At 37.6% G+C, this 17,074-nt stretch overlaps 2 protein-coding genes across 2 annotated transcripts; one reads left to right on the top strand and one right to left on the bottom strand.

Annotated features, from left to right (window-relative positions):
* Positions 1–1,593: 1,593 nt before the first annotated feature.
* Positions 1,594–11,177, top strand: LOC120577883 (serine/threonine-protein kinase TOUSLED). The gene is made up of 9 exons (XM_039829776.1): positions 1,594–1,620; positions 7,915–8,001; positions 8,250–8,435; positions 8,555–8,605; positions 9,146–9,253; positions 10,153–10,197; positions 10,472–10,584; positions 10,667–10,733; positions 11,082–11,177. The coding sequence occupies exons 1-9, from the start codon at positions 1,594–1,596 to the stop codon at positions 11,175–11,177; spliced, it is 780 nt and encodes a 259-aa protein (XP_039685710.1).
* Positions 11,178–14,116: 2,939 nt separating this feature from the next.
* LOC120577882 (uncharacterized) lies at positions 14,117–14,917 on the bottom strand. Its single transcript, XM_039829775.1, has 3 exons — positions 14,714–14,917; positions 14,502–14,628; positions 14,117–14,410 (listed from the first exon to the last, which is right to left on the bottom strand). The coding sequence occupies exons 1-3, from the start codon at positions 14,770–14,772 to the stop codon at positions 14,117–14,119; spliced, it is 480 nt and encodes a 159-aa protein (XP_039685709.1). The 5' UTR covers positions 14,773–14,917.
* Positions 14,918–17,074: the final 2,157 nt, after the last annotated feature.

Genomic DNA, 17,074 nt, shown 5'->3' with positions numbered 1-17,074 from the left:
AAATAACATAAATGCACCATTTAGCAAGCTAGAGGATTGGTATTCTTTTTTATCATCTACGGACCCAGGAAAAGATGTCTTGTTTCTCTATTTCATATGTTAAAATTCATAATAGATACGAATAACTTCACATGGGATTCGAATCCACTTGAGTTGGTTTGATCATGTTGGTTTGAGACATTGTAGTGTGATGATCCTCTCAAAGGTCTTAAATTCGATTCACTCTGATGTCAATTTCGATGGATTAGATTGACTTAAAAAAACTTCATATTGGATCTAGTGTAGTTTATAGACCGTTGAACTTCACTAATTAACGCATTCCACTGTCAACATACTCCATCCGTCTCTAAATATAAGTAAATTTTACTTTTTAAGTTCATTCAATTAATGATGTATGTGGTTCATAATATAAACTACATACATTATTAATTGAATGAATCTAAAAAATAAAATTTGCTTATATAAAAAACAGAGCACATTATAAATGACATACATTACAGGTCTTCTTCGATAAAAAGCAAAAGCCGTTGATAATAACTGCCCGTTTGATGTCTACATGTGATTGGCAACAAGTTGGTACTAGTTTTGTTGATTTTGTCCAAAAAAAAATTCTATGATTGTACATATATACTTTTTATTTTTTTTTGTCACAAATAGAGTTTATAGTTCAAATTTATATCATTATATAATGAAAACTGTAAATTAACTACCGTTGGTAATCAATTTTGATCGAATTTTTTTTATAGACAAATATACTCTTAACATTTTAATTAACTTTTTTAAATTTAATTTTTCAATAGGCCGAACCGGTCTACTGAAATTTGTGTTGGAGATAATTGAATTTTGGACTTTGAAAGAAGTAAACTGCAATATTTTAAGTCAATCACCATAGGAGTCAAAAAATTAACTACTAATTTTAGTCAATCTTTTTCAAAAAGTTTTCTTTTTGCAATATAATTTTTTTTTAAAATTCAAATTTGTATTAAAAAAACATGAATATATCCTGTCATTTTTATTTACTCATTATATTATATTATATAAATAATATATCAATAAAAAAAAAATAGTGTGTCTTTTCCGTTATGGATTTCCTGGAACATATCGTCGTATTTTCAATGAGTTCGTATGGAAAGTATTCAGTCCCTCATGCTACAAGCTCACCCTAACCCAATTTTTTTTCCCCTTTTTATCTGCAAGGTTTGGTGGTTTGAGGGTTATTTTTGTTGTATTTGTTGCTCATTTATTTGTAGTGATAGGGATTTTCAATTCTGATTGTGGAAATTTTTGTCTATTGTTGTTTTGTTGGTTGACTGATTGTTTATCGAGTAGATAGTCATTTGGATTCTGAATGTGGAAGACACTGTTACTACCATCTTCGTTTGAATGTATCAAAATTAGAAAAACATCTCCAAATATATATTTCGTTAGTTGGTTTGATTCTTTGAAGTGTCGTTTGTTAATAAGTTAAGTCCTTGAATGTGTTGTCCACTATGAAGCTCGAATACGTAGTGCGGGTGGGAGGTGTGATATATGATACAAATGCGTGATTTTTTTTTTTTTTTTTTTAAATTTAGAATATGATACGAGCTAGATATGTTAACAAGTGATTCTGATGATGATGTAAGTTTTATCCCTTTTTATCTGCGAGATAGGTTTGGTACTTTGAGTGTATGCATTTATGAGGTCTCTTTTTGTTATATTTGTTGCTCAGTTGCTTGTAGTGATAGAGATTTTCAACGCTGATCTAGTAGCTTTTTGTAGCAATTTTTGTTTGTTTCGTTTTGTTGGTTGACTGATTGTTTATTGAGTAAATAGCCATCTGGGTCCATGAATGTGTTGGGCGTTTTACACCGTCCTTGAATTTTCAAAATTACAATTGCAAAAAATCCTCAAATATATCTTTCGTTTGGCGTTTTGATCCTCAAACGTGTCTTTTGTTTGTGAATATGGTCGTTGAATGTATCGAACATTAATCGAGAGTTGAGACACATTTATGGATGTTTATATAAATTTGATACAGTCAAGGACTTTAGCGATACGGTCTCGCTCATTTGAGAACCAAAATGACTGTTTACTCTTTGTTTATCCTCATTATTTATCTGTTTATGGTTTTTGTTGAATTTGGCTTCAAATTTGTGGTCTGGAAGAACAGAGTAATCGTGACACGATTTGGTAATCGTGACACGATCTGAGATGCCGTGAGCCAAGTTTTGATGGAGGCAAATCGTGGCACGATCTTGGGAAATTGTGACACGATCTAGAAACTTGCTGGTTAAGTATCTCTGATAAGGACTGGTTAACCAGAGGACCGTTGCAGATCGTGACACGATCTAGGGAAATCATGGCACGATTTCTTCAGGGCAGGACTAGTATATATTGTGTTCTTGTGCTTTTTTGAAGAGAACCTTAAGATGGCTTAAGAGAGAAAACTTGGAGATCAAAGAGGGGATCCTATGGGGTGTGTTCCTTTGATGTGAGTGTTTCTTAGGTTGGGAAAACATTGTAATCACCTTGGGATTTTGGGTTCATAGTGTGAGAGTGGGAAAATACCAAAGGGTAGTTCTAGGGTTTGTTCATGTGTAAAGCTTGATAAGCTAGATACTTGTAACCTTTTGTAACACTTTCACATATTGGATTGGAGAGCTGCTCTCTCCCCCAGATTAGGCCACATTGGCTGAACTGGGTCAACAATCTTGCTCGGTGTTTTGTTCTTTCCATTTACCGTTTATCTTGTTTATGCTTGTTAGCTCTTAGTGTGGTTTTGCTATACACAAGTCATAGGCTGTTTTGTTGTTGTTAGCTTGGAGGCCATTTGCTCTCATAGATTATCACTATCACTTGCTCCACACATCTTTGGTTTATTATCATTGGTGTGAAGATTTGATTAGTTGAACCGGATTCACAACAATTGGCGCCCACCGTGGGGCATAGGCGTGATTGATAGTTGGTATCATGGGGTCAAAGTGGGACATCGAGAAGTTCACCGGAAGTAATGATTTCGGGTTATGGAAGGTTAAGATGGAAGCGGTTTTGACTTAACAAAAATGTGTAGAAGCATTGAAGGGTGAAGCGGCGATGCCGGCAACCTTGACACAAGAGGAGAAGCGTGAGATGGTAGACAAGGCAAAGAGTGCTATTGTCTTATGTCTCGGAGATAAGGTCTTAAGGGATGTCGCGAGAGAAGCTACCGCGACATCGATGTGGGCGAAGTTGGAGTCATTGTATATGACGAAATCTTTGGCTCATAGGCAACTCTTGAAGCAACAACTCTATTCATTCAAGATGGTGGAGTCTAAATCGATCTCGGAGCAACTAACGGAGTTTAACAAGATTCTTGATGATTTGGCCAACATTGAAGTTAACATGGAAGATGAGGATAAGGCTTTGTTGTTACTTTGTTCATTACCAAAGTCCTTTGAGCATTTCAAGGATACCATCCTTTATGGTAAGGAGGGCACTACTACTTTGGAGGAGGTCCAAGCGGCTTTGAGAACCAAAGAATTGACCAAGTTCAAGGACATGAGGGTTGATGAAGGTAGTGAAGGCTTGAATGTTACAAGAGGGAGGAATGAGCATAGAGGAAAAGGCAAAGGGAAATCAAGATCCAAGTCTAGGTCCAAGGGCTTTGACAAATCAAAGTATAAATGCTTTCTTTGTCACAAGCAAGGTCATTTCAAGAAAGATTGTCCGGATAAGGGGGGCGAATGTGGTCCCTCGGTTCAAGTTGCGGAGGCTTCAAATGAAGAAGGTTATGAGAGTGCGGGTGCACTAGTGGTAACAAGTTGGGAACCAGAGAAGAGTTGGGTTTTGGACTCGGGATGCTCTTATCACATGATTCCTAGAATGGAATATTTTGAGACTTTGATTCTAAAAGAAGGAGGAATTGTTCGACTCGGAAATAACAAAGCTTGCAAAGTCCAAGGCATGGGCAACGTTCGTCTAAAGATGTTTGATGGCCGTGAATTCCTTTTAAGGGATGTGAGGTTTGTTCCCGAACTTAAGCGAAATTTAATTTCCATAAGCATGTTTGATAATCTAGGTTATTGCACTAGAATAGAGCATGGGGTTTGTAAAATTTCGCATGGTGCATTGATTACTATTAAGGGGTCTAGAATGAATGGTTTATACATTTTAGATGGTTCCATAGTAATTGGTAATGCATCGGTAGCTAGTGTTGCATCTCATAATAATTCTGAATTGTGGCATTTGAGATTGGGGCATGTTAGTGAGAGGGGTTTAGTTGAACTAGCTAAACATTGGACAAGCTAGAATTTTGTGAACATTGCATACTAGGCAAACAACATAGGGTGAAGTTTGGGAGTGGCATGCATCATTCTAGTAGACCTTTTGAGTATGTGCATTCGGATCTTTGGGCTCCTTCTAAGACTCCTACTCATGGGGGAGGTTCCTATTTTCTTTCTATCATTGATGATTATTCTAGGAGAGTGTGGGTCTTTGTTTTGAAAAACAAAAGTGATACCTTTGAAAAGTTCAAAGAATGGCACACTCTCATAGAAAATCAAATGGGAACTAAACTAAAAGGTTTGAGAACTGACAATGGCCTGGAGTTTGTTTCAGAGCAGTTTAATGAGTTTTGCAGGTTGAAAGGAATCAAGAGGCATAGAACCGTACCAAGAACACCTCAACAAAATGGTCTTGCGGAACGCATGAATAGGACTCTTTTGGAGCGTGTGAGGTGTATGATTCTAGGAGCTGGGTTACCTAAGAGTTTCTGGGGTGAAGCCGTGACAACAGCTGCTTATTTGATCAATAGATGTCCATCAACGGGGATAGACTTCAAGACACTTATGGAGGTATGGAGTGGGAAACCGGTGGATTACTCCTCTTTGAAGGTTTTCGGAGCTTTGGCATATGCGCATATCAAGCAAGACAAGCTTGAGCCTAGAGCTTTGAAATGTGTCTTCATTGGTTATCCGGAAGGTGTGAAGGGGTACAAGTTGTGGAAATTGGAATCTAGTGGAGGATCAAGAGTCGTGATAAGTAGGGATGTTACCTTTGATGAGACCCGGATGGGGATGAAGTGTAAAGACCTAGAGACTCAAGTACCGGAAACTATGGTGGAGAAAACTCAGTTTGAGGTGGAGCTTCCAAATGAAGAAGAAGAAGATGAAGCTTCGATATCGGATACAAGTGGAACTCAACCGGTGGTGGATCCTAAGTATCTATTGGCAAGAGATAGAGAAAGAAGGACCATTACGGCTCCTAAGAGATTCGGTTATGCGGACTTGGTGTGTTTTGCTCTAAATGCGGCGGAAGATGTGCAAGACTCGGAGCCTAGAAACTTCAAGGAGGCATTTGAGAGCAAAGAGAGCAAGTATTGGTTGAAGGCGGTGAATGAAGAAATGGATTCATTGGAAAGGAACCAAACTTGGAAACTTGTGAAGCTACCTAATCACCAAAGGGTAGTTGGATGCAAGTGGATCTTCAAGAAAAAGGATGGCATTCCGGGTGTTGAAGGTCCAAGGTATAAAGCAAGACTTGTGGCAAAGGGTTTCACTCAAGTGGAGGGGATCGACTACAACGAGATCTTTTCACCGGTGGTGAAGCATTGTTCCATAAGGATACTTATGGCTATTGTGAATTAATTCAATCTTGAGTTGGAACAAATGGATGTGAAGACCGCTTTCTTACATGGTGACCTTGAAGAGACAATCTACATGGAGCAACCAGAAGGTTTTGTGGAGGACAAGTCTAAGGCGTGTCTTTTGAAGAAATCTTTGTATGGGTTGAAGCAAAGCCCTAGGCAATGGTATCGTCGGTTTGATGAGTTTCTTTTGAAGACCGGTTTTGTGAGAAGCGGATATGATTCTTGTGTGTACATGTTGAAGAAGAGTGAGAAAGTCATTCTCTATCTTCTTTTATATGTGGATGACATCTTGATGGCGAACTCTAGCAAGGATGAGATTATGAAGCTCAAGGAGAGGTTAAATGGTGAATTTGAGATGAAAGATCTTGGTCCGGCAAAGAGAGTCCTTGGGATTGATATCAAGAGGAATCGTGACAAAGGCGAACTTTTCTTATCTCAACTTGGTTATTTGAAGAAGGTGGTGGAGCGGTTTAGAATGTCAAACTCTAAAACCGTGAGCACTCCCTTGGGTCACCACACAAAGTTGTCCATACAACAATGTCCTCAATCCGAGGATGAGAAGCAATTGATGGAAGGTACTCCCTATGCAAGTGGGGTTGGAAGCATCATGTATGGAATGGTTTGTAGTAGGCCGGACTTGGCTTATGCAGTTAGCATTGTGAGTCGGTTTATGGCAAATCCGGGAATTGTGCATTGGCAAGCTTTGAAGTGGGTTTTGAGGTATTTGAATGGGTCGTTGAAGGGCGGTTTGAAGTACACAAGGGCAGCTCAAGATGAAGACGCTTTGGAGGGGTATGTTGATGCGGATTATGCGGGCAACGTGGACACTAGAAAATCCTTGTCGGGTTTTGTGTTTACTCTTTATGGCACGACGATTAGTTGGAAGGCAAATCAACAATCCGTGGTGGCATTATCTACAACTCAAGCGGAGTACATTGCACTTGTTGAAGGTGTGAAGGAGGCCATATGGTTGAAAGGGATGATTGGTGAGTTAGGAATTACTCAAGAATGTGTGAAGATACATTGTGATAGTCAAAGTGCCATTCACTTGGAAAATCATCAAGTGTATCATGAAAGGACAAAGCACATTGACATTCGCCTGCACTTTGTCAGAGACATGATTGAAACAAAAGAGATTGTGGTTGAGAAAGTGGCATCGGAGGAGAATCCGGCGGATGTGTTCACCAAGTCATTGCCTCGATCAAGATTCAAGCATTGCTTGGACTTGATCAAGTTTGTCGAAGAGTAATTCCCTTTTGGAGAGAGCAGCATGGTGGTTGATGGTTAAATTGACATCACCACCAAATTAGAAGTCAAGGTGGAGAAATGTTGAATTTGGCTTCAAATTTGTGGTCTGGAAGAACAGAGTAATCGTGACACGATTTGATAATCGTGACACGATCTGAGATGCCGTGAGCCAAGTTTTGATGGAGGCAAATCGTGGCACGATCTTGGGAAATCGTGACACGATCCAGAAACTTGCTGGTTAAGTATCTCTGATAAGGACTGGTTAACCTGGGGACCGTTGCAGATCGTGACATGATCTAGGGAAATCGTGGCACGATTTCTTCAGGGCAGGACTAGTATATATTGTGTTCTTGTGCTTTTTTGAAGAGAACCTTAAGATGGCTTAAGAGAGAAAACTTGGAGATCAAAGAGGGGATCCTATGGGGTGTGTTCCTTTGATGTGAGTGTTTCTTAGGTTGGGAAAACATTGTAATCACCTTGGGATTTTGGGTTCATAGTGTGAGAGTGGGAAAATACCAAAGGGTAGTTCTAGGGTTTGTTCATGTGTAAAGCTTGATAAGCTAGATACTTGTAACCTTTTGTAACACTTTCACATATTGGATTGGAGAGCTGCTCTCTCCCCCAGATTAGGCCACATTGGCTGAACTGGGTCAACAATCTTGCTCGGTGTTTTGTTCTTTCCATTTACCGTTTATCTTGTTTATGCTTGTTAGCTCTTAGTGTGGTTTTGCTATACACAAGTCATAGGCTGTTTTGTTGTTGTTAGCTTGGAGGCCATTTGCTCTCATAGATTATCACTATCACTTGCTCCACACATCTTTGGTTTATTATCATTGGTGTGAAGGTTTGATTAGTTGAACCGGATTCACAACAGTTTTTGATATTATAAACGCATGCGGTATTTTTGTGTTTTCATTGTTGGTGTTATTTTGTTGACAAGATAATTTATTTTGAGTATTTTATTGTTGATTATCTGGAAAATGTAAATGGTCGAATGTGTTCTTTTGATGGACTAAATTGATAGATAGCCCTTATCTTCATTTTTCTTTCTATTCCAGAATGGTGCGGATTTCTTGATTCAAGCCAACACACGTAAGCGCTTAAAACCGCACGATGATAACGATGATGTTTTTGAACGTGCTGAGGTTTGTTTTTATATGGTGGCTCTATATACTCTTTGCTATAGTAGTAATAGAATAGCCGTGTCTCATTGAAAATACGACAATGCGTCAGATAAATTGCTTGTGCTTGGCTTACTTCTAAATACTATATGTAGTTGCCATCTTCTGTTACTAGTATTTTGATGACTTCAACAATTGTAAGAAGTGGTATTCTGTCTCAATTTGGTGTCGTAGTTGTTTCCATTCCAACTGAATAACTATCACTATATCAGGTTGTTACTGAAGGAAGACAAACTAGTTTGGAGACAAAAAATAATGTTGATGCAAATAGAAAGAAATCTGGTCGTGGAAGAGGGAGTTCTGGTTCAAGCAGAGGCCGTGGTTCCAAATCTAATGATCAGACCAGAACACAAATTTCTTCTTCAACAGTTTCGGCTTCAAATGGTCAGAATGAGAATGTATGTCGTAAAGTTACTTCCATCAAATATTTGGTTCTTTAAGCAATAAATTTTATGGATTGATCATTTATGTCACACTCCTTGATTGTTCGTTACAGAACTCATATTTTTGTTTGCAGGATGGTAGACTCAAAGATCCGTTTCGTAATGATAATGGTGCTTCATTAGAGGTATATGTAGAAGAATGGGTGGCTTTATATTTTTGTTTTTATATTTTTGAGTTCCACGTGCAAGTTTTAAGGCAAGTAGAAGAATGGGTGGCTTTATATGTACTCCCTCCGTCCCAAATTATAAGCAAAAAAAAAATCACACTTATTAAGAAAACTAAAACATAAGAATTTGGAGTATAGTTTTTTGTGTTTTTTTTTGGAAAAAGTTTTATAGGAAGATGTAAAAACAATTTTCATTAGCTATTGTTTATGGAAAAAATGAAAGACAGAGAAAATTGAATGTAATTTGCATTTAATTTTATGAGAATAAACAAAAAAAATCATGGAAAAGATAAAAGTTTGTCTTTTTTGCTTATATTTTGGGACGAAGAAAATGTGTTTTTTTTGCTTATATTATGGGACGGATGGAGTATATGATTAGAATTATGATATTATCTCTTTAAATTGTCCCTTTCCCCAACATATCTCAATGACATTGCTGGTACTTTAACTTCATTAACTTTCATTTTCTTATTTTATTTCATCTTTGTATTAAATTAGGAGGAGATTGCATCTTTACGTGCAAAAGTTGTTGTGTTGGAGGAAGACTTACGTAAAGCAAAGCAAGAAGCCTCTCAGCATCAGAATATTTGTCCACAGTTAGAAAAGGTATATGAATAAGGGTGCGTTTGTTTCAGCTTTAAAAAAAAATAGATTTTATGTTAAAAGAATCTAGAGATTTTAAAAAAAATTTAAAGTTAATTTTGTTTGTTTACTACCCATAAAAATCCATTTTTTCTAAAAAATGAGTTTTAACTTGTACATGTGTTACCTCCTTGTTGTTGAAAAAAATAGATTTTGAGAAAAGCTAATCCTAATAGCTTTTCATTTTATGATCAAAATAGATGTTTTTGATAAAATGATTTTTCTAAAAATCCTAAACAAACACTTAAAAATGAAAAAGTGATTTTTTTAAAGGAAAAAATAGATTTTTTTTGGAAAAAATCCAAAACAGATGCACTCTAATTGTCCTATTGCAACAAGAGATGTGAATCAGAAGGATGTTTTCTGAATCTTGAATTGTATCAAATGATAAGATATCATGACAATTGATAAATAGTTTCAAAAACATACACCTATAAATGAAAGAAAATAATTACAATAGAATTTTCGCCCAAATTTTACTCAATGGAACTTAATTTGTCACTAATAATGAGTCATACACGGCATATATAATTCTCAGATTCAACAAAATTTAAGGCCCAAACTAAAAAATGACAATAATTTACACTGTATTTCTTATAGAAGGTGCAACTGGGCAGTTGGTATTGTAACTCATATTCCAAACCAAGTCCGTTCTACGACCTGACAAAAATGGCAGTGAAACAACCGAACTGTGTTATTCAAACTGCATTCTTTTGATACCATTTGCTAATTGAATTTATAGTGAACTGTAATTATGCTTTTATGAATTGTAAATACGTATTAAAGGTAATAGAATTGACGGTGTTGAAATTAATGTGATGGTTTTCTGTTCTTCTTCTAATGTTTGATTTTGGCACATGTAGGAACTGAAGGAATTGAAAGATCTTGAGGAGCAAATGAAACCTAAGGTTTGATTATTTTCATCTTTTAATTGTGGTTAAACTTTTCCTTCTCGATTCTCTCAAGACACAAAACTCCTATTGGTATACATGTTATTTAAAATATAATGAAGTGGTGGATTCAATTGTGCATGCACACGAATCTTCTATAACAAAGATGAACTAGAAATTTTAAAGAGGTTATCGTTCTCTTACTCCAAAATAAGTTAAGGAGCATTGCACGTGTCACTTATAAAAATTAAGTTAAGCCGGCATATTAACATCCAGTCCTTGAATTTTGTAGAGAACAAAAATAATATCCGATTTGCTGATATCAGTTTCAAAGGCTGAGAGACAAGAAGCAAGACTAAAAGTACGACAGGACTCATTGAGACTCGGAAATGTTGGTGTAATCAGGTATAGGTAGAGCATTGTGACAAATACCTTTTTATAATATTTTTATTTAGGTTTTCTTATTGGTTTATTATATGAATTTTAGAGCTGGAACTGTCTTATCTGAGACCTGGGAAGATGGTCAGGCGTTAAAGGATCTGAATGCCCAGCTTGTATGTCTAACCTCTTTCTTTCCCTTCATATTTATTTATTGAATTTATTATGCACCAATGGTATTTGTAAGTATGATCGTAGATGTCTTACCCTCTTTGGGACAATTTCTTCATAATATATTGGGATTCAAGATGAGATTCCTATTCAAAATACAATTTTAAGGATGGTGTCTTCGAACTTCTACTTGTTTTCCTTTCCGGTACTATTAGGCATTAGCTTGTGGTATATTTTGTGAATGTTTCTATAACTTTTCTGTGGTGGTTTTTTATTTTCAATTGGAGCCATTGCATATATCAGTAGTTTGCATTAGTAATAACATGAATTACTTTATCTCTTGATTTTTACATAAACAACTACTCGAAACAAAGGAGGCAATTGAGCGCCAGCGCAAGTTATTCAAGAAAAAACAATCTGGTACCACTCAGTTTCCTTTTTTCTGTTAACACTTGTCTTCCTGAACTTGGGGAAGAAGGGTTAAGTGGACTGAACGAGTAACTGTCCTTTTCCGCTTTTCCTTTCCCTTTCCCTTCATTCGTAGTTTGTACCAATTGTCATTATAACCAACATATACCTTGGATCATAATAAACCAGAACACTATGTAATTTGTTTGCATCTTATAACACGCCGTTACCCAAAATCATTTAAATGACAATCAAATTCCACGTAATTCCACAAACGGGCATGCTACACTACATTTCAAAAATTCTTAAATAGAAAATAAAACTATTTAATTCAACATCTTTCATAACTTCAAAAATCATGCAGCGGAATATTTGCATCTCAAATAACAACGACAACGGTTAAAGTCTCCAAGCAATATCTTGGCATTAAGCCTAATCAACCAACAAAGGGCCACATCATCAAGTTCCAAAAATTGATACATAGGAAGGAAAACAACAATAAAACTAATAATAATTCTCATCCCACGTATCAGAGCCCTAGACACGACTCTTGAGCCACCACCGACTACTCAGGATCACCTGCAAGTTACCCATAGGAAGGGCAACATTTTCAAGCAGAAGGGGTGAGATTCACAACAATAAAATATAGATATTAAAATCTTCAATTGAATCTAACACCCTATAACATCAAATACATCATCTTGTAAATATAAGCATATAATTTCACAAGCAACAACAACATCATCAAATCCACTCATCACAATATGTATATAAATGTATATATTCATCAACAACATCATCATCATCAATGTGGCAACTACAACCAACAACTAAGACTCATGCATGACATGATAACACCACTAAGACTCCTCAAAATATGCAATTATGCATGTGGTACCAGACAGGACCGAAGCCCTCACCGCTTTTGAATGGTTAAAGCATTCATCAGGACCGAAGCCCTCACCGTTGTGAACAACTAGTGCTCCAGAACATGAGTCATCTCCGCTGTTTATGCATATGCAATGGACCTACTTGTGTATATCTACATACAACTTGACCATGCATACATACTCCATATGACTCCAATTATACAACATGTATGGTTCAATAAATAAATCATACAACACAGCCATCAGCAACATCAACAACCAGCAATCCAACAATCCGGAATAATGCACAATTTAATATAACTATGCTCAAAACAACAACATCAATCACTACCATTCATGCAAGCAAATTCAGCACTCAAAATCTGGGTAGCTCGCTATGGCGAGTTCACAAAGTTGGTTGCTCGCCACGGCGAGTTCAAGGCGAACTCGAAGCGAGTGAAAAGTAGGTGCTCTTGGAAATTTGACATTTTTCTCACTCAAACCTCAATTCTAAGCTCCCTATTCATCTTTTCACTACAAGAAACATTGCCTTTTGCCAGGGGCAAAATCCCTGTCAAAAGGACAAAATCCCTGGCAAACGGGACATTTGTGAGGGAAAAAACGAGGGGCAGATGGCCTGGCAAAAGCGCTCATCGCAAACACTTTGCCAGGGGCTACACCCCTGGCAGAAAAACAAGGGGCTGAACCCCTGGCAAAACGCAACGCTTTCTCCCAGGCAGAACCCCTGGCATGTTCCCTCACTTTCGTCTGCAGCTTTCCTGCACCACTGACTACGACTGACACCTCTGCGGCGGCTCTGACTGAAGTGACAGCAGCAAAAAACGAGGGACAAAGCGAGGGGTTTAACCCCTGGCAAATGTCCTTATTTTTTTTTTTTAAAAAATCATTTTTATGAAAACGATTTTTTTTATTAATTAATAAAATATATTTAAATTAATTTAAAAATCAATTTTTTTTTTTAAAAATTGTTTTTGTAATACAATTAAATGGTTAAAAAATCAATTTAATTAAAAATATATATTTAAAAAATTAATTTTTTTTTAAAACACAATTAAATGCATATAGATAAAGTTTAATCACAGAAACACTAATAAGTCTAATTAAAATGCATGAAATAGAAAGTGTACTTAATAATATTACAAACCGTGCAGGAAAATAAATATTGTGCCGGGAAGCATGGAAAACCTCCCAAAATCATACAAACCATAACATAATAGTAAAGAAAACACACAACAAGCATCATAATTAAGCATCAATCATCCATCTCGAGGTCGTCATCATCATCCTCTTCGCCCTCACCATACACTTCATAGGGGTCATCCGCATCATCATCACACACTGGAGGAGCCCTCACACTCTCTCGGCTTCCACTCTGCTGCCCAACACCTTGCTCATTCATATTCCAGCCTTGCTCTTGCCTAAATGTGTCCAACTGAGAGTCTAGGAATTCTCGTTGCTTCCTAACCACCTCATGGATCAGGTCCTGTTGGGTTTGCATATGGGCAGCAAGCTGTTCTTGAGTCAACCTAGTGATCAGATCCCGCATTTCTGGAGTGAGCTCAGGTTGCCGAGAAGAGCCCTCCCCAGCATTAAGGGTCAACTTTAGAGTGGTAGCAACACCCTTGCGGAAGTTTCCAGCTAAGTTTCCTGCACCGTACAATCGCCCCTTCTTCTTCTCACCAGCAACTTTCGTCCATGCACGAAGTGTGAGAGCTTCATCAACAGAGCATCCACGGGAGAGCGCCTCCGATAGCTGACGATCATACTCCTCCTAAAATAAATAAGAATAAAATAGTTAAAGATAAATAAACATTAAAAAAAAATTATAATCACTAATAAAATTAATTAAAATACACTTATGTAACAATTACCTGGCATATCTTGGAGCGATCATCAACATACTGGCCTGATCGATATGTGTGGGTCTTCTTGTGGAGCTCATTTATGTATGGCTCCCTACCCAGCTTCTTTGCCTAATTGACAAGAAACACAATTATTAAGTAGTTAGTAAAACATTAAACTATATTTAACCACAAAATATTTAAAAACATACATTCTATAAAATTAATTAACAGAGTTATTATTTTTAATTACCAGTCGACGGCATGCTCTGCTGTGCTTATGCAGCCTCCCGTGTGGATGCATCCCCCTTTCTCTGATGCTCTGTTCTTCTTTGCCTTCTCTGATTTCGCCTTAAACTCTGGACTCCCCCAATAGTCCACCAACTGCCTCATAAGTGGCTCCCCGATCCAGTAGGGCCTCTTTCCAGCAGTCTCGTGACGAAGTCGGACATGTCGCAACATGTCGGAGAGGCGGGCAGAAGCTCTAATGTGAAAGTTCCTCCTTATCTGAGCATAGTACCTGGGGTTCCAGGTACACTTCATCTGCATATTTGTTAACATATTTTAGGAAATTAGTAAATTATAACATATGTGCAGATAAGTTAAAATATATTATGATAAGTATTAATGTAACCTCAAAAAGACCAAACCATGCATCCTTTTCATCATCTGGGATATCACCATAAGTCTTCCAAAATCCATGAAACCTTCCCTGGATGATGTCTCTAATGGCACTGGCGGCTGGCTTGCAGGGCATGAAACTACAAACAATGAAAACTCATATAGTTAAACATTACATAAATTTATAACAATATACATATTGAACAAAAATACATAAAGACTTACGAGTTCCCGCTAGGCACAATGATGTAACGCTCTTGTTCATCTTGCGGATAATCTGCCATCTCCTCATCATCATCATCAGCACCCTGTTGGGGTTGGGGTTGGGGTTGTTGATGTTGGGGTGGTGGGGGTTGTTGATGTTGAGGGATTATAAAGCTGGTCTGCCCATGAGGAAATGTTGGTGGAGGAGGCAACTGGTAACCTGTAGGGAGGATAAACCAACAGGTGCAACAACACCAGACCCTCCAGCGGGTGCAGCAGCACTAGCTTGGGATGACCCAGTCGATCCCTGGCTAGAAGAAGAGGGTGGTCTGGGAAAGGGAGTCAATGTGGCAAGTGTGGCTGGATCCGCAATGTGTGTTGTGAACCGCCTCCTGGGGTCCTTGCTCTTGCCTTTCTCTTTTTGTTTCGGAGGCATTGTGAATCTGTTAAATAACAAAAAAGCGATATTGTAAAGGACTCAAATATATATACATCATTAAACAAGCGATATCTTCATTCAAACTCAAATGTATTCAAGATTACAATAAATTCAAATTCAATCATTACAAGGGTGGATAACAATATACTTCAAGTGTTGTTATCAGACGCATAGTTATATTCATCTACATCACCATCATCAACTTGATTGTCTTGCTGGTCCCCTTCATTATTATCATCAACAACGTCTTCATTCTCATCTTCAACTTCATCACGCATCTCCAAAATAGAAAGATCAACCTGATCCCCTTCAACGTGAGAGTCTTGCCAACTTGTCACTTGATCTACTTCAATTATCTCATTTACATGTGTCATATCATCGGCTTGGTAAGCAACTTCTTCGTTTGGTTCTCCAGTCTCAATGCGGCCCCTCGGTTTTGTTTTGATTGCAACAGACCAACCTCGTTTGCGTGGTAGAGTTGGGGGATAAGGAACATAGTACACTTGCCTAACATTGTGTGCCATGATAAACGGGTCATATTCTTTATATTTTTTGTCGACTCGAATATCAACAGTGTTGCATAATTTATTAATTTTAGTCCATCTAGGCGAGGGATCAAACCAGTCACAATAAAACAACACAACTTTATTGTCATTATATGAAAGCTCATAAATGTGTTTGATCACGCCATAGAAATCATCTTCACCTCCATCTGTAACTCCTTTTACATAAACACCACTATTAATAGTCTTTTTTCCTTCCGTCCAAGAGTGGGTATGAAATTTATATCCATTCACGAAGTAGTGTGAAATTCATTGGCACATTGTAAAGGACCCTGAGATAATTGCCGTAAACGGATGACTTCATCAGTTGGCTCGGCATTATACACTCTTTGTTTAAACCAAGCTGGAAATATTCATGTATAGAACCAGCTGTCGATCCTTCACCAAACTCCGCATAAAGAGCAATAAATTCCCTAAAAAGCAATAAATTCAATACGATGTTGTTAACCGCGTTAAAACTATTGTTATATGGACTAGTAAAAATGGGTAGGAATAAATTTACTTACTCAAGGTATGGTTTAACTTCCGCACAATTAATCAAAACATGAACATGAGCAGACCGCATCTCTTTCTGATCTACCATCCAATATTGAAGCACCTTGCCCGCGTGTCGACCATGAAGATTGAATACGGATAAGGTTGACGGATCCCGAACATCGTTAACCTCAACTTCATTTCTTGTATTTGATGGAGTAAGTAGACGATCAACGAAATAATGGCCGATGAAGTATGTGGTTTCCTTGGCGGTGTAAATAGCAACAATTGATCCTTCCACTTTGGCCAGATTTTTAAATGCTCGTTTTGAGTCACCCATGAATCTTTCAAAAGGGTACATCCACCTATATTGAACAGGTCCGCCAAGTATAGCTTCATATGCCAGATGCACAGGAAGATGTTCCATAGAGTCAAAGAAACCTGGTGGAAAAATTTGCTCCAACTGACAGATAATGATTGGCATATTATTCTCCATTTTCTCAAGTTCATCAACTCTCAAGGTTGAAGCGCACAAATTTTTAAAAAATTGACTAATCTCAATAAGTGGATCTAGCACATGTTTGGGCAATGAACTAAATGCAATTGGGATAAAGTTCTCCATGAAATGTGAGAGTCATGACTTTTCATCCCATGCAACCTTCCCGTGTTGACATCGGCACACCTGCCTATGTTAGAAGAATATCCATCGGGCATTCTCAAATCCTTCAACCATTGACACACTAATTTTGCTTCTTGGCAGATAGGCTGTAGTTGGCTTTCGGTTTCAACAACTTCCCATTCGGTTGAGGTTTCAACTCCAAATCCTTTCTTTTGCAATATATTTGTAAGTCTTTTCTAGCCTTCTCAGTGTCTTTTGTTTTTCCTTTGACATCCATCACTGTGTTA

Source organism: Medicago truncatula, unplaced genomic scaffold (assembly GCF_003473485.1).
Source record: "Medicago truncatula cultivar Jemalong A17 unplaced genomic scaffold, MtrunA17r5.0-ANR MtrunA17Chr0c14, whole genome shotgun sequence".
Lineage (NCBI taxonomy): Eukaryota > Viridiplantae > Streptophyta > Magnoliopsida > Fabales > Fabaceae > Medicago > Medicago truncatula.
The sequence above is the reverse complement of the archived record's forward strand: the minus strand, read 5'-3'. Positions and strand labels throughout refer to the sequence as shown.